Source organism: Geospiza fortis, unplaced genomic scaffold, assembly GCF_000277835.1.
Source record: "Geospiza fortis unplaced genomic scaffold, GeoFor_1.0 scaffold121, whole genome shotgun sequence".
NCBI classification, from domain to species: Eukaryota; Metazoa; Chordata; class Aves; order Passeriformes; family Thraupidae; genus Geospiza; species Geospiza fortis.
Window position 1 is genome coordinate 2,448,010 of NW_005054346.1, and position 22,573 is coordinate 2,470,582.

The 22,573-nt window shown below is 37.5% G+C and overlaps 1 protein-coding gene across 1 annotated transcript in view; it reads left to right on the forward strand.

Annotated features, from left to right (window-relative positions):
- The window catches only part of ARFGEF1 (ADP ribosylation factor guanine nucleotide exchange factor 1), an 84,540-nt gene that overhangs the window by 59,211 nt on the left and 2,756 nt on the right, over window positions 1-22,573 (forward strand). Inside the window, exons 21-37 of the mRNA XM_005423033.2 lie at window positions 3,076-3,234; window positions 3,557-3,707; window positions 7,196-7,286; window positions 8,353-8,393; window positions 8,482-8,651; window positions 9,271-9,422; window positions 9,584-9,756; window positions 10,705-10,865; window positions 11,499-11,629; window positions 12,445-12,574; window positions 13,537-13,672; window positions 13,761-13,899; window positions 18,267-18,336; window positions 19,917-20,046; window positions 20,837-20,976; window positions 21,357-21,525; window positions 22,011-22,149. Coding sequence (XP_005423090.1) covers window positions 3,076-3,234; window positions 3,557-3,707; window positions 7,196-7,286; window positions 8,353-8,393; window positions 8,482-8,651; window positions 9,271-9,422; window positions 9,584-9,756; window positions 10,705-10,865; window positions 11,499-11,629; window positions 12,445-12,574; window positions 13,537-13,672; window positions 13,761-13,899; window positions 18,267-18,336; window positions 19,917-20,046; window positions 20,837-20,976; window positions 21,357-21,525; window positions 22,011-22,149 — 2,282 coding nt within the window. The remainder of the gene's footprint in view (window positions 1-3,075; window positions 3,235-3,556; window positions 3,708-7,195; window positions 7,287-8,352; window positions 8,394-8,481; window positions 8,652-9,270; window positions 9,423-9,583; window positions 9,757-10,704; window positions 10,866-11,498; window positions 11,630-12,444; window positions 12,575-13,536; window positions 13,673-13,760; window positions 13,900-18,266; window positions 18,337-19,916; window positions 20,047-20,836; window positions 20,977-21,356; window positions 21,526-22,010; window positions 22,150-22,573) is intronic.

Genomic DNA, 22,573 nt, shown 5'->3' on the forward strand with positions numbered 1-22,573 from the left:
AATGCTTTGATTTATGTACGAGCAAGATTTTAGTGGGATTCTAAGTGTCCTGGCTGCTGAAGCTGTGCTCTGCAATAGATAGAGGCTGCCTGCTTCTGACATTACTATTTCATCTGGTATTTGACTGGGAGTGTACATGAAGTGACCTTTATTTTTCCTGGTGTTTTGTGGTAAGTGCTTCTGCGCCTCTGCACTGAATGTTTGTTTCCCTAGAAATTGACTACTTTTATGTCAAAGTATTTTATTTCTAGCGTTGTTACAAAGCTGTTTAGGTGTGTTTTGTTGTTTTGTAAAATGAGTCCCTCCATCCTGTAAAGTAGTATCTCTCTGAACTGTATTTGAAATATTGTTCTCAACTTCAGAGAGATTATATTAATCCAAGATGTCTTTAAATGGGTACCCTTTTAACAGTTATGGCACTATGTAATGAGTGAATGGATCTTACATGAAGTGCATTGCCAAGAATGCCAGACTCTCTGGCTCCAGAGGGCCATGGTGATTAAACTGGGGCTTTTTTTGGCTTTTGTTTTTCTGTTTAGAAACCATTGGTAGGGAAGGTACAATTATGTTATTGTAGATTATTAGTTAATAAATGGAGTGCTGGTCTGCCATAAGTCTGTTGTAGACATAGCTGAAGAGAGGGGCAGGCAAAATCCGTATGTTTGGCTTTGTGTTATTTCATGTGTATGTGGAAAATGCTTACCAAGAGAACACACACCAACCCAGAAACTGACTGTATAAGACTAATTAGAAGATGTTGAACCATGATACAGTAGGGAATGCTTTCCTTCCTTCTGCCCTTGTATTTGTATTTGGCAAGTTAGGTAACATTTACCACTAATGTGGAAAAGCACATCGGGACCTATGATGCAGCTGCTTAAAAAAGCCCATTTGAGATCATGTGAGGTTTCTTTCCTCTGTTTTTCCACCTAATTTCTGCATGACTACCTGTTCCCGAGCTCAACAGACTTAAAAATTTGATTAACAAAGCCTTCCCTGGAGCCTGCAGATGTTCAGTGAAACACACTCCAGTTACTTTAGTTTCTAAGCTGCAGAAGTGGAACTGGTACCGATACCAGTTTCAGCAGCTGCAGAGTTTAGCTCCCAGTGCTGCAGTGGTCAGCCTTGCTGGGGAGGGCAAGGACATGTTTGCTCCAAGATCCCTGTGATTCAGTTGTACCCTTCCATTGGCTTGGGTCATCATTGAACTGGAGGTGTTCCAAAAACAAGTTTTTAAATTTCAGAAAACGGGAAGCGTTGCTTTTGCATTTTCAGTATAAGCATTATTACTTCTTGGTTTTCCGTGGAAATTCTGTTTTGTTGATATTATTAAAAACAGTACTGGTTTGTTGGTAATTTCAGTATTACAGGATGATTCCAGTTCACAAGGTCTTGGTTAGGTGGGATATTGTCTGACTACAGACACACCAGATAGCTCTGATGGTTTGAAGGAGACTGGCATGTCTGTACTTGTGCTGGTTTAAGGATCTTGTCTGTTGGAATGAAGTTTTTCCTCATGTGCTTAACCAGTGATGGCAACTTTTCCAATTTTCATTGTGGAAATGTATAGAAATGAAGATTGGTGTCTGTTAGGAGTTAACATTTACACACCTTGAGAGATAATGGAGGGACCTGGATTCCTTTAATTTTAATAAAATTTCCGAAGCACACAATATAGTTTAAGTTATGCATGTTCACCTCTAAAACCTCAATTATAGATTCTAGTTTTAATTATTTATATTTTTAATCTTAGACTTGTCACACAGTCTGACTTTTTCTTTAAGCATCTGAGAAAAGATGTGCATCAAAAGGATGTACTCAATCTACTTATATCATCAAGTTTCAATTTCTGGGTGATGGACACATTATTTAGTTGTTTGTCTTCTACTTTGGTGGCTTAGAAAAAGGGGGGAGGGAGGAATACCTGCATGAATGAGTAGGACTGAAAATGTTTTGGTTTTACAGAAAATACGCAGTTTGTAGGTTCTAAAGCTTCATTGCTTAGTACTCTTTCTTTGAGACTTCATTTCTGTCTGCTTCTACATAATTTTCTTTGCCTTTGCCAGCGTACCCTGCAGTAATGGTTGGCTTTGAATGTGGCGGCTATTCTGTAGTCAGTGGCTCAGTGGCAGTCTGTCCCTTCTACCATAGCCCACTATTGTGGTGTTAGTGTTTTCTCTGTGGAATCCCATTCTTTCTGGGTTGTTTTCTTTTTTTTTTTTTAATATCTTATATTTGGTTGTTTTCTGTGCTTAATGTTTTTTTACTTAAAAATACCCTAAACATCCAAACAGTTAAATATATTTCATAATTGTAATTTGTTTATCTGGTGTACAACCATTTCACTTCACAGCCTTCAGTTTATACATAACAGGAGAATAAAATGCACTTGTGGACTCAACTGTAATCCCCTTTTTACCATTGTAATTTGTTCATTTGAGATTTGAGGAGTTCCCTTTGTTGCTTATAGATAGCAAAAAACTGGGTAACTGGGTGGAATTTTCTTTTGTGAGATCTGTCTAGATTTTGGTCACTTGCTGTTTACCCATGACACTTGGTGCTTCAGAAGCTTCTGAGATGGTCCAAATGGTGCAAATTAAATCAAGTAGGTTTTGAGCAATTCCACAGAATTGGCATAACAGGCCTTTTAGATACGTTTTTTAATTTTTGTTGACAAAAAATGCTGAAACTTCAGTGAGTCGCTAAGGCAGCATTTTCAGAGTAGGTCTGACTATAGTACAAGAATATTGAAAACTTAGCTAAGTAGCAGCATTTCTTCTGAAACAGCATCATGTTTTCCCCAAAAAAGACCAAACCAGAAAAGTAAACACATCTTATGTGTCCTGTGCTGTCAGACATGACACTTCATGTTCCTGAATAGAAGGAACCTGATTTCATCCCACAGATATCTTCTTACTGGTGAAGAACTTAAGATATTTTCACTATGCTTTAGAAATTCAGTTCTAGGAAGAAAAAGGTAAATGGTGTAGTCGATGAAATCATACAGATTGTGCTAAGAAAAAGAAATGGCAAAAATATTTATGAGACTTCTGTTTCTTTCCTTCCCATTTGCAGCTTGAAAGAGATGCCTATGTTCAAGCATTAGCAAGATTTACGTTGCTTACAGTGAGTTCTGGTATTACTGAAATGAAGCAGAAGAATATTGACACCATTAAAACTCTCATCACGGTGGCTCATACAGATGGAAACTATTTAGGAAATTCCTGGCATGAGGTACAAGTCATTTGTACTTGAACTGTAAGAAAGCATGTTCACTGATTTTCAACACAGTAGTGTGCTTGTTTGTGCATAAACACAGTGGGGTTTAGGTAAGTGCTGCATGTATACTTCTTAAAGTAGCAAAACATGTCTAAGTGAGAAATAAAACTGAGAGAGACTAATCCAGTACTATTTGAATTTATATTCATGTTAGAAAAAAAACCCAGATTTTTTGACCTCAAGTATTGGAATTTTTTCCTTCTAAAGATCTTTACTTGCTTTTTACTATTTCAAACTGCTTTTTGTTGGTAAACAACTTCTTTATTCTCTGGAATAGATTCTGAAATGCATCAGTCAGCTTGAACTGGCACAGTTAATAGGAACTGGAGTAAAACCTCGCTACATCTCAGGGACAGTGCGTGGCAGGGAAGGTTCTTTTACTGGAACAAAAGATCAGGCACCTGATGAATTTGTGGGGCTGGGACTGGGTAAGTGATACAGATCTGAAGTATGTCATTTAACTGGTTTTGTTCAGAGAACTATTTAAATTTGTTCTGTGTTTTTATGTGACTTTCTGACAAAAGACCATGAAGTAGTCCTTGTAAAACTTACGCTTTGAATAGACTTACTCCAATTTCTGGAATATTTAGTTTGCTCTGTTATTGTTGTTAGGGTGGAAAATGTAAGAAGATTATATATGTTGTTCACTTCTATTAAAATATCACTTTCCAACTAAAAATGGATTGCAGATGGTATGACCAGGTTTAATAATATTGCAACATTAGTGTGCCAAGTATTTTACCAAGCAAGCAAGTCAGTATGTGTAGGTTAAGCATCTGTTGTGGAGCTTTGTGAGAAGTACACAGAATTCAAACCAAGTGGGAGATTAATTTAGCTTAAATTCTGAAATTCCATTTCTTTCCTTTTCTGGTTACTTTGGTACTGAGTAAGTGCCTTTTTTAGGCTTGAGCACCAAAATATACTGCAAAAACAAGATTATGTTTCTTATCTTCCTAGAAAAGTATAAGACTTACCTTAAATTTCTCTTCAGAATGTTGGGAGTTTTATTTGTTTGTTTTAAGTGGGAACACTGTTAAAGATATATAGATGTGGGGTATTTAAAAACTGTGGAAGCATCAAAGTGAATATATTAAGTCTTTTTGACTATGAGAAAGTTTCAGTTATAGTGTGATGCTCAGTATCTCTTGCCTTTTGAACTTCACTCACAGCCAAACAAAAGCTTTCCCTCAGTTTTTCATGTAATTTTTTTTTAGTAATGATAATTTTCATTTTTCCTGATCTTAGCCCCCAAACTAGTCCTAATCATCCAGGTTTGTGTTCTTCTCAGAGAGTTTTTCTTCTTCTGTAGTCACTCCTTTTCTTTCCCTTCTGCTCCCCTTTGCCCTGCCTCTCTGTACTCCCCTCACCTTGCCAAGCATTGATGAAGGTTAAACTTGGGCTTGGAAATCAGTGAGTCTGCCAACATCTCCTACACTGAGCTTCTTCCTGCGCTTCCAATATGCATCCTTCAGTGTTCCCTGATGACTTGTGCAACTTGGCTACTTCCAAATCCTGGCAGTTTCTCTAGGGCAGTTTCTCTATGCTGCAGTGAGTGGCCTTTAAAAGTTTTAAGTCCTCATAACTCAAGAATGCAAGTGTTATTCAGGTGTCTCTAAATCATACTTGCCATTCATTGGTATAGGTCCAGTTCATAAAGACCTTTTGCTGCTGTCAGCTACATTTCTAGGGAAAGCAATTTATACCCAAATGCATAAAATGTTTTTCTCTGAATTCAATTTCTGGAATGCTTATTACAGTGCGCATATGGAAACGTGGCCATTTTCTTCCTTTTTTTTTTTTTAATAATGTTGCTTCAGTCTTATAGGAAAATGCTTAACTTGGTTTTTATGCACTAAGGGGCTGTTAGAGCATTTTCTCAACTCTTTTAGTTATTTCACTTCTTTCCACAAATCCTTTTTTGCACATAGTTTAATTTTCTATGATTGCTTCAAAGTATGCATTGGAACTATGTGTTTCAAGCAAGCTTTCTATAAACCTGAATTCCTGTGAAGAACACATAGTGTGTATGTCCATATACACAGCTGCATATTTTACAGGAAAATAGTTCTTTAGAGTGAGTCAAGTTGCAGTTTGGTGAAACAGAAACTCCATCTTTCAGACCTACTTGCAAAATCAGATGTGGATAACAGCAGCACTCACTCTTCTTGCTGAAGTTAATGTCGTTTTTGAAATAACAAAGATCAACAAAACCAGGCCCAAAAGCTCCTTTGCTCATTTACTCCCTCAGCAAGGATTCAGGTGTGACTGTTCAGGCATCTGCATTCAAATGTCTTTATCTCTTCTATTACCTTCCTGTTGTGGTCCTTTTTTTTTGTTGTACTTGGAAATTCAAAACGTCACAAGCATGGGGGTTGTAAAAGTGAATGAATAAGCATCTAGACTATTGCTTCTTTGGTAGGAATATTGCCTTACTTGGAGTTGTAATTGTGAAATCCACATTTCTCCTATGTCAGTTTCTGTTCACAAAGTTGCAAGACAAAACCTGCTGCTGTGACTAGGTCATAGCCAAAGTGTTTGGGCTCCTGGGTAACCAGAAATCCTCTTTGGACAGGGGGAATCTGACAAATCTCTTTTTTTGTAAAGCAGAGTTACCTAGCTGACTCCTGTGTTTGATTGTAAAAGATTTCACAACTATTAGACTGTAAGTCTGCTGTCTGTTCAGGTTTTCAAGCATTGAATTAAAAATCCTGTGATAACAAGGAATTCTCACATAAGCTGGTAAAGTTGGTTAAGGCTCTGACTCCTTGGAAATAGCCCTTCAAATTCTCTTCACACTCTGCTGCTCATTTGATATTTCTTAGCTGACTCATTACCAAGATTCAAGCTAATTGACACTGGCAGCTTGTGTGCTTACAAGAGAAGTCTTTATCAAACCCAGGGGTATTATACGTTGCTGAGATACTAGCATGAGGTTACATATGTATGTACAGAAAAGTTGTTCCATAAACGCCCTAGAAAAGTACTTCAGGTAGGTAAGGTTATATAGATTTGACAGACAGTCATCTCCAGCCACCTCCAAGTGTGGATGGAACACATCAAGGCACTAGGGCAGGCTGAAACATGAGAAGTTTTTCTCTCAGCAAACCTCTGAGATCAGAGCTACTTGCCTTCTTTCAGTCTTCTGTTCTTTTCTATATTGAATAAAAAAAAAGCCCTGCATACAGGGTATGTGGAATTACCCAAAGTGATTGCAAGATTCCTGCTTTTTTTTGATGGTGATTGCTTTTTTTTGGAGATTGCTAAAAATTTCAGATTTTTTCTCACTGCAAAGTTAGCAGTTTCTTCACAGCTTTCCCAGATGTGGGTTATAGTTTCCAGCCTCCAAAATAAATAATTGCTGGTTTTATTTATAGATATTTCTCACTATTTTGGGGTGATAATTTTGCTGTAATTGAGATGTAGCTTAAAGATGGAATTTTGGTGGAAGCGGTTCTTTCTGAATGATAAGAAATCTTTTGGGATTTACTCACTTGATGCTAATTAAGTGTGAAAAATTCTCCTCTAAGCTATATTCTCAGTCATATGTTGTGTATTCTAAGTGGCAAGATTACCAAAGTTTCGTTGAAAAATGGAGGAAAAAAGGTGGTTCTTGTGGGTTTTATTTTTTTTACTTGTATCTGTTGCTCCAAATGTGGACAATTTTTAGGGACTAATGTAATTTATACATGGATAGAGACATAATAATTAGGTAATTAGGATAATTAGGACTTACACCAACATGCAACTGTTCACTGAGATGGCCAGCTCGTGCAAAGGAAATTCATAATGTGCTTCTCTTTTTTGTGAATTAAAAATATATTTAATTATACTGGTAGTGGCAAAGCTTTTATTCCTCTTTCTTCCCAACCCATTCTGTATTATTTTTTACCCATTTTTCAATTTTTTCTCACTGTAGTTGGTGGAAACGTGGATTGGAAGCAGATAGCAAGTATTCAGGAATCCATTGGAGAAACTAGCTCCCAAAGCGTTGTTGTTGCTGTAGACAGGTACTGTATTAAATTTCTTGTTGCCACCTGAAGTTTTTCAAGCAGTATTGAATACCCTGTGCTAAGAAAAGGACCTTACTAATTTATTTGGAAAAAGCCTACATAAAAACTACTGTAGAGAAGTGCTTTTCAGTTAGAGGGGGGTGGATTTATTTTTGCAGCATGGGTGTTTGTGCAAGAAGGAGCAGGGCAAAGATTAGGCAAGAAGCTTTTTTACTGATAAAAAAATTACTGCAGAAGACTTACAGAATGGAGTCTGCTGTAGTGTCTGCTGAATCTTGATTTGCTCTATATAGTAACAGATTGCAAATCTCGTTTTGCCTTAGTACTGAGGCCAATATTGTGTGACTCTTTTTCTCCTAAATGTAATTACTGACTCCCTGCTTTCCTCTAGGTTATGTAGATGTTTTCTGAAATGGCCAAAATTATTATTCCAGTCTTCCGTTCTATGAATCACATTTATTTTAACTGGATTTGGCTGGGCAAAATACATATTATGAACATTCCCTGTCTATATCATACAGTAGTGATCAGACTGAAGTGTTCATGGATCTTGCTTGCTCAGCATGTAAGAAATCAGAACATATAATTTTCTTAATGGTTGTCAAAATTGATGAAGAGGTATCATTTTGAAGGCTTACAAACATTTCTATTATTGAAGTACAGGCAGCAAGATTGATGTCAGTTCAATGAAAAGTTGTCTTGCAGTAAAATCACATCAAGTGCACTGGAAGCTTGATGTCAAACACACCATAGCTGTTTAGGTTTGCAGTGTCCCTCCCTGCTTCATAATGGGAGGTGTTTCAAGTATCTACTTTTCATGGCAAATGGGTATTATGCACTCTGGAGACATTTGAGTTCTGTATTTCAGTCAGGGATGATAAAAGCTGACAGTACTACTCTCACAATGTCTTTGCAGTTGTAATAAACTAATTGTTTTTTAATAAATAAAGGTAATCAGAGACTGTCTATATATTGTTAAAAAAATAAGACAAGAAGGCTTGAAAACAGTTAACAGGTGCTTTTCTTAAGAAACTTTAACTATGTCTTTAACTGCACTTTACAGAATATTTACGGGATCTACAAGGTTGGATGGCAATGCTATTGGTAGGTTTCATCTCTTCCCTACCCCTCCCCACCCCTGTAAACTGAACCTTGGAAATATATTGCGTTAAAACCTGTGGTCATTTAACAGTGGATTTCGTTCGCTGGCTTTGTGCTGTGTCTATGGACGAGCTGCTGTCTGCCACCCACCCTCGGATGTTTAGTCTACAGAAGATAGTAGAGATTTCTTACTACAACATGGGCCGGATCAGGTTACAGTGGTCTAGGATCTGGGAAGTTATTGGTGATCATTTTAACAAGGTATCCCTCTTAATGCTTATAGTGCATACTCCTTCAGTTATTGGTACAGGTTATTTTATTTTGAGATTTTTTGGAAAATTGTGCTTGTATGAATCATAGTGGGTTTTCTGTCCTTCTCTGTAAGCTAAACACACAGAAATTGTAAAGCAGGAACGACCTGCGAGAAGGCAGAGGTACACAGTATAATAAATATAAAAACAAAAGTATACATTACGTTATTTATCATTACCTGAGTCTAGAACTGGCTGCTGTTAGTTTTGTGCTGTAATTTTTGGGGGTGTTTCATGATGCTTGGTTTAAGAGGTTGTATCAAGTGTAAATTGACTCTTTATCAAATGAATGTTTGACATGCATTTTTAATACAGCTGTTGAAGTCTTTTTAGATGGCTTGCTTGTTTTTAGGAGGTTTTAAATGCCAGATTATTTAACATAGAAAATAGCTGGAATTGGGGATTATTGAATTGCATAAACAGTGTGATTTCTAGAGTTGGCTGCTGTTTAATTTCGCTAATTTTTCAGTACTGCTTAGTTCTCTGTTATCAACTGTAAAGGCAGCTTGTGCTGAATCCATACAAATTCTGATGCAAGCTTACTCTGCATTTCCATTCTACATTCTCAGGTTGGCTGCAATCCCAATGAAGATGTAGCTATTTTTGCAGTAGACTCATTAAGGCAATTGTCAATGAAGTTCTTGGAGAAAGGAGAACTTGCTAATTTCCGATTCCAGAAGGACTTCCTAAGACCATTTGAACATATCATGAAGAGAAACAGGTAATAACATGCAATTAACTGAATTGCTTGGCATCACAAGCATCAACTTCTGCAATTAATATTTCAAGTTGCTTTTGTAAAATCAGTTGTTAGAGAATTATACTATTCAAATTGATTGTGTAATTTAGTTTAAAAAATTACTGTTTATTATCCTAATTTAGGTCTCCTACTATTCGAGACATGGTTGTACGGTGTATTGCACAGATGGTGAATTCCCAGGCTGCTAACATTCGTTCTGGCTGGAAAAACATTTTTTCAGTGTTTCATCTGGCAGCCTCAGATCAGGATGAAAGTATAGTGGAACTGGCATTCCAGACTACAGGACACATTGTCAGTGAGTATGGACAATACTCAGACATCATGGAAGCAGTGTCACTCCAGAGCCCAAGAAGCTTTGTCTTGGGACTCACAGCCTGCATAGTAGAGCCTGCTTCATGTCTTGGAACCAATGATTTACACTTTCCTATCAGTCTTCTGGGAAAATGCTTACCAAAGTCATTCAGTAAGATTAGAGTTAACTGGTTTTCTTTATGCCTTTTAAAAAAAACTTGGTTGTTGCATTCTGTAGTGAAACAACTCAGGCCCTAGATAATTCTATTTAATGAGTACATTTTTATTTAAGTTAAGTATTCTGCGGTTTCCCCTAGGGAAAAAAAAAGTACATATTTAACTAAAATGTAGTTTGCTTATCTTTTTCTGTTATTCTGAATTGTGCTTTTGTAAGGCCTGTTTAGGAGAAAGTGCTGAGCTAGGGGGACACTAGGGTAATTTTTTTCTCTCTCTGTATTCTGATCTAGATCCCAGGCTTTAAGGGATCTCTTTATTCTGTCTGAACATCTGCAAGTTTATGAAACTGTTTCATCTTCGATGAAGCATTTTTTTTTCTTCAAAAGCAACTATTTAAAAACAAGGCAACACATTGCTGGGGAGGAGGTCCATTAGTAGATGGAACTCCATACTTCAGGTGTCTCTCTTAAGCTGTGGGGACAGATTCGTGTTAAACAGTAAGCCTGTTGCTCTAGTCTTGCTTAACTGTTACATTTCCCTGCTTTAGTCCAGGTTCTGCTTTAATTTATTTTTAATACTCTCTGTCAAAATGAAATGCCCTCTGGGTAATTTTTTTTATATCACTTTTTCTTTAGTTTTTCTTACTACTCAGGCATTTGAGAGCACCAATCAATGAACCAGTCTCTCATGACTTCTGTTACAGACAGTCCATATTAGAATTAATGCATTTTAAAGCATGACGCTTTTTTTTCTCCTTTTCACACTTTTCTCTCAGCAATCGTGTTTGAGAAACACTTCCCAGCAACCATAGATTCTTTCCAGGATGCAGTGAAGTGCTTGTCTGAATTTGCCTGCAATGCAGCATTTCCAGATACCAGTATGGAAGCGATCCGCCTCATTCGCCACTGTGCAAAATATGTGTCTGACAGGCCTCAGGTATAGTCTGTGTTAACTTTATTAGATGTGCTTTTATAAAAAATAGTTATGCTAAACTTACTGGCTTCCCTTCAAGTTTCATGGATTAATGAGAAATGTACTTTATTCAGAAACAATAGGAGTATAAAATACCACAGGCTTTAAAAGTATCAGTGATTTTTCTACTCTTCTTTTATTCCCCTCTGCCCATCCCTACCACCCAGTTCAGCTTACATTCCTGAGAGCTGTTGGAAATCATAGTATCTCAGGATCTGCTCTCTGCTGGGAAATGTGAAGAAATGGATAATGGCATAACCAGAAATGTTTGATATCCTCAGAATGTTATGGTTAGGTCCTCACTTTCAGAGCTATCTCTATAAAAAATGAGAGCAAGAAACTCACACTGAACTGCAAGCAAAAACTGGTGCTTGTATGTGTAATCTTGTTTATTTTTCAAGATCATTCATCATAATATACTAAACATTAGTTTGAAAAACACTTCACTTTCCCAGTTCTACTCTTTTAATTGGCAGCTCATCTGAGGTATCAGGGTATAATACTCTTGCAGGAGAGATTGTTGCTTACAGTCCAAGTTGTGTTTTATTTTGAAGAATCTAAATTCTGTGACTGTATAACTCTTGTTTCCTTCTAAAGGCATTCAAGGAATACACAAGTGATGATATGAATGTAGCTCCTGAAGACAGAGTGTGGGTGCGAGGATGGTTCCCAATTCTCTTTGAGTTGTCCTGTATCATCAATAGATGCAAATTAGATGTAAGAACCAGGTAACAATCAGTATTTGTAATTCACATTTTAAAAGGCTTACTTTATACTTTTGAAACAAAAACAACTCTTGTAAAATGACTTACATATTTAATTCAGGTGATACCACTGTGGAAACAGCAAACACCTTCTAAATAGACACTGGAATATAGGAATTAAGTCTGTGTTCTGTTCAAAATTTGAAATTTTGATTTTCTGTTATAATAAGTTATGTAGTTGTGATTGCATTCTGTCTGGCTCATCCCATTTACCTTGGGGATTTTAAAACTGGTTTTATGCCGTGATTCGTTAAGTGGTTGAGGATTGCAGAAATGGTTAAAAAAAGCAAAGTTGTACTCTGATTTCATGTAAAACTTGCTTATTTTCCTGAAATATTATTTTCTCTTGTAAAGGGCATGCAATTAATAGTTCTGATGTGAAATGTGAGGGGTTGTACACAAATAACTTTAAATTTACACATTGGCATGGGAGCTGTGCACCTGGACTCCCTTTATAGCTGGTGAAGGTTAATAATTGTTTCTAGAATTTTGTACTGTTTAACTGGAAATGTTTGTTTATTAATTTTTGTGGCCCTTGGTAAAGGAGTTGATTTACTATTTTAATTTACCACAGCTCTCAAAAATATTTTTGGCTATTGCCTGTGACTATAAAGTGCTTTTTTACAAGCTGATTTTCTACATATGTTTTGGATACTCGTGTGCATGTATAATGTTCTCAACAGTTTTTGAGTTTGTTATTGCTGCTGTAGTTGTACTTACTGGGTCTTGTTCATGTCTTTCTGTAACTCTTGGTATGAGTTGTTCTTTCTTCATTTCAGGGGCTTAACAGTAATGTTTGAAATAATGAAGACATATGGCCATACTTATGAAAAACACTGGTGGCAAGATTTGTTTCGGATTGTCTTCAGGATATTTGACAACATGAAACTGCCAGAACAGCAGACTGAGGTGATAAAAGTGGAGGAAGATAATTTACATGAGAACTACATTTACAGGAGAAAACCTGTAATATAACTTAGTCAAGTAATGTAGGGTAAACCTCAAAATGTGGATGGTGGACCTGTGGTCCTAGTTTTGTTTTACTGGCATTCTGTTGGCAGGTGTTGTCACTTTTTTCATTTTTTAAAGCCATATGTGTAAAAGACCTAGTAGTTTACACTAGGAACAACAGAAGAATAGCATAAAATGCAATGTATCTAGGGTTTGTAAGAAGAGCTGTAGCTTTTACACATGATGTTTGGAATCTGAGACACACAACATGCTCACTTGAGTGAGGCTTGTAATCAGCAATGAAGTCACAGTTAGGAGAAATAAGAAGTTCTGTTACTTCAAAATTTTTGATGACATGGTGGAAAAAAAACCCCTCAGCCAAAGTGAAACCAAAAAACCCCACAACCAACCCACAAACACAAACCACCCAAAACAGCACTGTGCTGTTGTTGCACACTTTAGACCAGCCATTCCAGTTTTGATCTGCCAAACAAGAAACAGGTACTGCTCTGAAAAACTACTGAAATGGGCTTTAAAGTGTAACTAACGTGTAAATTATTAGTATTAGAAGTTAGATCAAAATTGTCAATTGTTTAGGAGGCTTTGTCTGGCTATTTGTAGTAGGACATGTCTCACTAATATTTTTCCCCTGGAAAATGCTTAAATGCAGCTTTAGCTTGGTGTTAAATCATTGAGCTAGTACTGGACACTAAGACAGTTGTTTGTCTGTTCCTGTAGTTCTTTTTAAACCTGCTAATTAGCTAAGCAGGAGTTAGGGCTCCAAATTTTGAGGTTTTGAGATACAGAAATGAATTTCATGTCAGTATAAAGCAAATTGAGTAAATACAAATGTTCATTTATATGTTTATCCAGAAGTTTCACCTTCAGGTTGTAACTCTTCTTTTTTTTTTGGCTTCTAGAAAGCTGAATGGATGACAACTACTTGTAACCATGCACTTTATGCAATCTGTGATGTATTTACACAGTATTTAGAAGTACTTAGTGATGTTCTTTTGGATGATATATTTGCACAGCTGTACTGGTGTGTGCAGCAAGGTAGGAACTGCACAGATTATGTTAAAACAGTGTTAACATTTTACTCTGTTGAATGTGAATGAACAAATGCCCTGTTTGTCTCTTACAGACAATGAACAACTGGCACGATCTGGTACAAACTGTTTGGAGAATGTTGTCATCCTTAATGGTGAAAAGTTTACCCTAGAAATCTGGGATAAAACTTGCACTTGCATGCTGGATATTTTCAAAACTACAATCCCTCATGCGTAAGACAACTGTTAATATTGATACTTCGTAAAATAGTTTAACTAGATGATTTACCCATTTCAAACTCTTAGATATATCATGGGTGGGGTGAACAAAAAGCTATTAAGTGTGGACTATAGAGAAACAGACTTTGCAGCATGGTGATAAATTAGGTGTAGGTATTCTTCTCGATTATTAATGATGAAGTATTAAAAACTAAAATACTGTATAGGAGTTAAGCAAAAAATCTCTCCAACAACCCCCAGAATGTAACATTAATCAGTTTTAAGGTTTTGGATTTTTGGAGAAGTACTGTCTGGTTTTTTGTTATTTTCTTTTTTGTAATAGAAGATACAGGCTTTGCTGTTTGTAATTACATGTGGAGCTTTTGCCATAAAATACTAAAATACTGCAACAGTCTTAGAGATTCAAGCCTCTGTGGTTGATGGTTAATTTTCATCATATGTTTATATGAATCTTAATATTTTTGTGAAAATTTTCTTGGCTATTTGGTAATTCTTTCCATTCATATGATAACTCTATGTGAGGTTTCTTGGAGTAAGGCTGCACCATTCCAAGTGCTGTTTCATCCAGTTCATATTCTTTGCTTCTGGGACCTACTTTAGGCCTAAAGAAAACTGAAGCAAAAGAAACCTTCTATATGTCAGTCTTTCCTTTTCCTCTAAAAGTCCTCCAATTTTAGAGTTGTATATCAGATAGCACTGTAAGAGAGTTTCATTCATCTGTTAAAAGATAAAATCTGTCACTACCTCACATATTTTTTTTAAGTAAGGAGGTATAAATTAATTCCATAAAAAAATAAGTCTAAAATGAAGCTGAAATATTTGGGAGCTAGCAAGATACTTCTGTATTTTGGTAACTGCCAAAAATAAAACTGGAAGCCACATTTCTGGATGTGGAAGTCCAGCTGAATTAACCCTAACTTATTAGGGCCTGTACTTGGAAAGATTTTGAAGTTAATATTCACCAGCAGAACATTTGCTTTGGTTTCAGCTTATGATCAAAACTTAAATTTCTGAGTATTCTTATAATTGGATATTAGAAACCTTTCTAGAGTAGCATTTTGAATATCTTAATATTTAGACATACTCAAAATACTCTTGTTGCCTTTAGTTATAACTAATTTGAAATATGTGCATTATTCACTTTGATGTTGAGGCCCTTCTGCTTCTCAAATGGGTTCTTTTCCTTAGGAGAGTATCCAACTCCTTCCTTTAACTTTTGCTTTCTTTCTCTTTCAATCTTTCTGTACCATCTTTTCAGAACTTCATTATGTTTTTCCTTTTTAAATTTCTGGGAGGTTCCCAACTTTTGTCGTCTTATTTTATGTGAGGGTATGCATCTTTTTTTTCCTTCTCTTTCTGAGTCCTAGGAGGATACTTCTTTTTTGCCTCTCTTTTTATGGCATCTGGTTCTTTTTTCTGAGACTCCTGGTTTGGCTGACATTTCATATTTTATTCCTAATTCCTCTGTTTGCCTTTTTTTTTGCAATGGAGCTTTTTCCTCCCCTCTCATCCTTAGTGTTTTTATTATTTTATTTTTTGACAATGCAAAAAAATTATTATCAGTTTTAATTTACCAGTTTTAATAAAACCACCCAGTTTTAATATTCAGCTTGTTGTGGTGCCTGCCTCAGTGCTTAGAGAAGGCAAGTGATCTCTTTACCTTTGTTTTTCCATGCCTGGAAGGAACGCAGTAGTTAACGTTGAAATGAAGACAGACAAATCACACAGTGCTGTATATGAAAACTTTATGGGCAAGTGCTTTATTGCCAGTTGTCTTCAAATAGTCAGAGACTGCAAATCTCTGGAGTGTAAAGTATCTTCTGGCAGAAGTTCTTATTAGTCTGGTCAGGTAGGGTTACATTTGTTCTTTTTTAGCATTCATATGAAACATCTTCCAGGTGTTGTGCAGCTCCTCTAATTTAAGAGCTGCAACGTTGGCTGCAGGAGTTCTTAGTTGCAGTATCAGCCTCTGCTGGTTCTTGGCAAGTTACTTTATTGCAAAGTTGATCATATTTCCTTGTATGGAAAATGTTCTATAATATTTACTTAGTTACCAATTTCTGCAAGGATCAATTACTAGAAAACCACAAGCCGTGCTGCTGCCAAGTTTCTGCAGATCACGGAGGTGTTGATAGCTGAAGATACTCACACAGAATGACACAGAATGGCTCAAGTTGGAAAGGGCTCTGGAGGTTTTGTGGCCCAATCCCTGTGCTTAGGCATGGCCACCCCAGAGCACTTTTCCCAGGCCCATGTCCTGACTTTCAGATATCTCCAAGGAGGGAAGCTCCACAGCCTTTCTGGGCTTTCTCTGCCTTGTGCACCATCACCCTCACAGTGAAAAAGTGTTTCCTAATGCTCACGGGGAACTTCCTGTGTTTCTACTATTGTCTCTGGCCCTGGCATTGGGAATCACTGGAAAAAGCCTGGCTCTGCTTTGCCCCCATATTCCAGATATTTATAATATATTGATGAAATGTCCTGAGCCTTTTCTTCTCCAGGCTGGAAAGTCCTTGTTGCTTCAGACTCTCCTCATGGGAGAGATGCTCTAGTTCCTTCTTCACCTTTGTGGCTTTTTGCTGAACTTTCTCCAGTGGGTCCATGTCTCTCAAACTGGGGAGCTCAGGACTGGCCATGGTGCTGAGCAGAGGGGCAGGGTCCCCTTCCCACCTGCTGGCAGCTCTCCTCACACAGCCCAGGACAGCATTTGCTTTCCCTGCAGCAAGGTCACCCTGCTCACTCATGTCCAGCCTGGTGACCAGGAGGATCCCCAGGGCCTTCTCTGAGGGCCAAGCTGCTCCCAGTACATCCTGGGGCATGGCCTTGCTCCTCCCCAGGTGAAGAACTCTGTTCTTCCCTCACAGAACTCTGCACAGGGTTCCCATCAGCCCATTCTCCAGCCTGTAGAGGTCCCTGTGGATAGCAGCATAGACTCTCTGGTGTATCAGCCACTCCTCCTACTTTTCTGTCATCCAGCTTCCTGAGAGTCCTCTCTGCCCCATCTGGGTGATGGACATTGTCTATTGAACTGTCCATGAAGGTGGACAGATTGAACCCAGTATTGACCACTGTACCACTGGCCTCCAGCTAGATTCTGAGCACCTAATCACCATCCTCTTGGCTTGGCTGTTCGGTCAGTTTTCAGTCCACCTCACTGTTTGCTCATCTAGCCCATCGATTTTTGTTCATTTTAATAGTTTCTTTAATTCTTCTTTTAGTTTAATTTCTCTTCTGTTTATAATTTTTGTTAATTTAAATTTTCTGAAGCTTCATGAGAGCAAGTCTTGGCTTTCTGGTGCTGAGAAATCCAGTGTGAGTGCCTTCTTGTCTTCAAAAAATTCAGAAGTAAGAATTGGTTCCTTGCACAGATTATGGTGGTCCAGCCTCTACCAGTTCATAATGGCTCATTATCCTAATGCCTCAATTTATGTTCTTGCAGCTTTCAAGAATCAATTCAATTCTCTGTTCTACTTTATTTGTTGCCTTATTACATGCCTCAAGATTTTATCTTATTTTTCTTTTTAGTTATCCAGTATTCAGTTTTCTGGAGATCAGTGGTACATTCACTTAGGAAGCTTAACTTGGTGTAAAAGCTCTCCCTTAGGAAATGCACACAAATGTCCAATAGGTGTTACCTCACACAGATGGAGACTAAAGAGTTTGAGACCATGACAATGACAAGTAACTCCAATCTTACTTTGCAGCAGTGAATTGGATAGAACAAGAAACAATGGGACAACTTAGGTTATTTAATCCAATTTCCCTCAATTCTTGGCAGGCACAGACACTATCAGTAAGTTACAATTAGTGTAGACATTTTTTTAATGCTAAGGTTAAGATCCTCAAGACAGTAGTGTCCTATAGGAAATCAGCAGGGAAGAGATCAGAAGTATTGTTAGTGATTTGATATCTCATAACAGCAATGAATCCTGAGTGGAAGTGGTGAATTTTTAAGTGGAAATAGAAACATAATCCTGGAATATACCCCAGACAGAGAATGCAAAACATCTCCAAATGAGGCTTCTTCTGGAGTAGATTCATTCCTTATTCTAGGTCAGGCTTAAGGCAGTGTGGGAGGAGAGGCCCACTAATGGCACTAAAACTCTGCCTTAAGACAAATCCAGTATTTCTGAGAAAAGCTAATCCACTTCAGTATAGTCCACTTGTCCATCCAAGGTAGTTGGCAGAAATGTTGAAGTTCAACAAACACAGTACACTTTTAAACGTGTGAAAAAATAAAGTGCACTTAGAATTGAAATTAATGCAAAAACCCCACATCATGTTGAAGGGAGTTTTCAGAGTGTTGGTTCTGATTTATATTGGAAACTTAGTAAATTTGGGACTGGTGTTGTGTTTTCAAGGCTGCTGACTTGGAGACCAGTTGGTGGGGAGTTCTGCTCTGGCTCTCCTTCTGATGCAAAAGAAAAACTGGTAAGCTGCTGAAATAAATAAAACAATAATTTAAGATTGCAAGAGCTCAGTACAAATACGTTGTGATGTAGAATAGGTGGAAAATATACTTGGTTTAAATACATTTTTCAGTTTTGATTTATGTGAATTTTTTTTCCAGCTCAAGTGCTATTTAATGTTTAAAAATGTCAGGGAATTAATTGATAAAAAAGTATTTGTTTGCAGCAAAGTTGACTTCCACAAATTGGCTGTAGGTAGTTACCTGTGTTTGTTTTAGGTAATATCCTGTCTCTGGCAGGCTTCTCTAATACTGTGTTTGGACTTTGAGTTGTTTCATGGTTTGGGTCATGGTTTTCTTTCATTTTGATGTACTGGAAAGAGAAACTGCTGAAGAGGGATGGATTGACAGATTGACTTTTTCTGCCTCCAAATTTTCTCGTGTAATAAGACCTTAAATATCTATTTAAAGTAGAAAATTTGTATAACCACCAGATTTCTTAGTGTTGATTGAAGAAACTGATGAGAAGTCTGGATTTGCCTGCAAGTGACAGCTCCTGTAACTGTTTTGCTACTGATGAGAATTAGTTTAGCTTTTGGACATTCTCACAAGATTGCTGCATAAAGTTCTTTATAGATTAATGAAGGACTTGATACAAGTAGCTCAAGGATAATGGTCCAGATGAGCTTTACTAAGAGAGCCTGACTCCCTCCATTTATCTTTATGAAGTGTTACCATAATTCAGCTTCAACAAAGTAAATGTTTGTGAAGGCCAGTTCTCAATATATGGGTATTGTACCTTTGTGCTGTGCCATGACTCATTTATAGTGGTTTGATCTAAACATATTGGCTATATTTTTGATCCATTTATGTCAAATATAATGGCATGCATAAATGGCAAATAAATGTCTTCGTTTTGAGTAAATTGAAAGATCTTTTCCCTTTGAAATAGTTTAACATTAATGTTTTTAAAAATATTTTTGTCTTCAGTGTAAAAAGATAATTTGCAACTTCAGAAATAACAGAACTTGTGTAATAAATAATTCTAAAGGAAGAATATTTTGGCTGTCTCATTTAGTAGGTTTGAACCTTCACAGGCTTTAGATATTTTCATCTCATTTTTCTTTAGGTTGCTCAAATCTGATGGAGTGTTTTGCTATCAGTAGACATGATACCTATTAAAATATATATTTTTACTTAGTAGAGATGAAAACTTTGCTTATCTACTGATATGAGAAGCTGAGGTGTTCTTTGCAGGAACCTGCCAGCAAACCTCCTACTCTTGATCTGGTAAAAGCTGTAGTAACTCTTGGATGACAGAAGAAATGCTTGGAGGGAGTACAAAAACCTATCTGAAAAATGCTGCTAATTGCCTTTTCTGTGTGCTTAAGTATTTGTTACTTGTTAAATTTCCAGTTGTTTCTTAGGAGCTCATCTTTCTGGTACATCTTTCATGAATGCTCATAGCAAATATGACTCAAGTGAATGAAAGTGCAGTGTTGAAACAGCAAATGTCTTGAGCTCTGAAGAACACAGCACTATTACCAATTACCAGAAGTTTTCTCTAAGTTAATTACTTAGTTTTCCTTTTTTTTCTTTTCAGGATACAATCTCCCAGAAGTCAGTAGACATCCATGACTCCATCCAGCCTCGATCTTCAGATGGACGCCCATTTCAGCCCAGCACAGGGGCCACGGTAGCAGAGGAAGCGAGTAAAGCCAGGCCAGCAGCAAGTGTGTACTCTGCAGGGGTTTGGAATTTTTATCTGTGTAGGGTAGTATGTACTGGATGTTTGATGTATTAGTTGGAGTCCCAGCTGTGATTTCAGAAACATGATGGGAAGAAATCACATTGTTTAAATTTTTGTCTTCATGTAGTATGACAGAATTCTCTTGGACTCCTGTGCGTCCACATTTTTTTGCCCGTGTTTTAAAAATTTAAGAGTTCAACTGCAAGCTTGTAGGCTTTTTACCCGAAGCAAAATATTAAAAACATAATCTCCTTACAGTGCTATGTGAGATTTCTTTTTTTAGGAGCAGATTTTTCAGTGCAAAATGCAGCAGAAGCAGTAGCTGAAAAAGAATTCTGTCTATGATTTGAAGAGAGTGTATCAAACCCTTATTTAAGATCCTTGTGCAGTTATGTTTCATTGTTTGAAATGGTCATGTGTTTCATTAGTACTTGCCACAGCTGCAAACAAGCATGGTACCAATGCTGTGCTAAACCTCCTGCCTGGGAACAGCCTCTGGCTCTTGCTATTGCACTGGAGGTCCAAGTCACTCATTTTGGTGATTTTTAGCTAACACTGAACCAGGTTGATGCAGTGTATCACAGACAACTTCAGGAAACAGTTTTCTAAGTTCCAGTTGGTAACATGGTGATCTCTTCTGGTGTTAGTAATTCCAGCGGGTGGATTCCTGGTTTGCTTTACACATGTGCTTGAAGTTAAATTGTTCTTCTACATGCCCTCAAAACAGCTCAGAAAAGTTCTTTAGTTAACAAGTAATTTTCTTTCCTTTAAAGAATTTCCAGAACAGAAGTTATTTGCTGCTCTTTTGATCAAGTGTGTTGTACAGCTGGAACTCATTCAGACGATCGACAACATTGTGTTCTTCCCAGCAACTAGCAAAAAAGAGGATGCAGAGAATCTAGCAGCAGCACAAGTAAGTGGAACTGATAGGTACCTCTCTTTTTAGCACCTTTTCCTCCAAAGCTTTTAAGGTAAAGTTTCTTGAACTCCTGCAGCATCTGCTAGTTTACAATTTTTACATGCATTTGAGAATTTCCATTGGCCTGTTGAGATCTTTTACAACTTCTGTTAAATTGCATTTGCTATGCCAGAACAGCACTGTGGAGAATAAAACATGCATTGCTAAAGGGATTTATATATCTGGGATGTGGATACAACCTTTAATGCAATGTTAAGTTTAAGTACAAGTACAGATGTAAACAGGGTAGGATTGAGTTATCACAGGAGCTTGCTGAAAACAGTTGTGAATTTTCACTTCAAATCTTTTTCTTCCTGTTTCCCTTTTTTCAATAGAGAGATGCAGTAGACTTTGATGTCCATGTGGATACACAGGATCAAGGGATGTATCGTTTCCTGACATCACAGCAGCTTTTCAAACTTCTTGATTGTCTGCTGGAATCTCACAGATTTGCTAAAGCATTTAATTCAAACAATGAACAAAGAACTGCTCTCTGGAAAGCAGGTGAGTCAGTCCTGCAGAAGAAATACTTTGTGACAGTGTGAATTGACCCAAAAATAGGTCAGGAGTACTTCGATGCCAAATGTAAAAGTTGAAGCTTTAGCTCTGTAAGTGTAGGGTTCTTAAAGTGAGGAGACCTAATCCATGGAGGTGCAAATATCTCTGGTTTCCTAAAATTTAAGGTTTCACTGAGGTACTGCTGCCAAGCTGATTCTTGGCTGTAGGTGTGAGTCCCATGCTTGGAAACTGCAGGCACAAACACAGGTGTCACAGCCAGTTGTAAGCTGATATTAAAATGGGTGCCAAACACGATCATGCCATATATGAACGGGTTAATTTTTAGCAATGCTCCATTGTAATAAATATTATGAGAAATTAATTACCTGAGGTGGTTCCTCTGTCTGTGTGCAGAAGATGCTAAGAAAGAGAAGTGGGGGACTGTAAGAAATTGAACCAAAAATCTAAAAGGATGCTTGGAATTCCTGTAGGTTTCAAAGGCAAGTCCAAGCCCAACCTGCTGAAGCAGGAGACGAGCAGCCTGGCCTGTGGGCTGCGCATCCTGTTCCGCATGTACATGGACGAGAGCCGCACCAGCGCCTGGGAGGAGGTCCAGCAGAGGCTGCTGAAGTAAGGCCCGTGGAGCTGAGCCTGTTGTGTTATTTCTCATGTTAAAGAAAGGGGGTGGGTTCTTTAAAAGGACAGACCATCTCTGTTTGTAGTAAACTTCTAGAGCCAACACCTGTGTGTGATGGTCACAGCTAATATTAAGAGTTATATATGTTCTGTGGGGAGTGCTGTGCCTGCAGCTACTGATGCTGTCTCTCCTTTTTGTTCTCATTACATGTTTTGCAGGGAAAATAAAGATTTTTTTTTTTCATCTTTTTTTTTTATCAGGTGGGGGCTCTTCTTTAAAAAGGAAAGCAGCTATCACCTAAACCCTGTTTTTTCTTTCACTAACTTCAGGTATTTTAGGGAAGTGGCACTGTTTGTTCTCATTTTCAGAAATGGACACTGGGCTTAAGCAGCCTTGTGAGCATACAGAGGCCTTTGG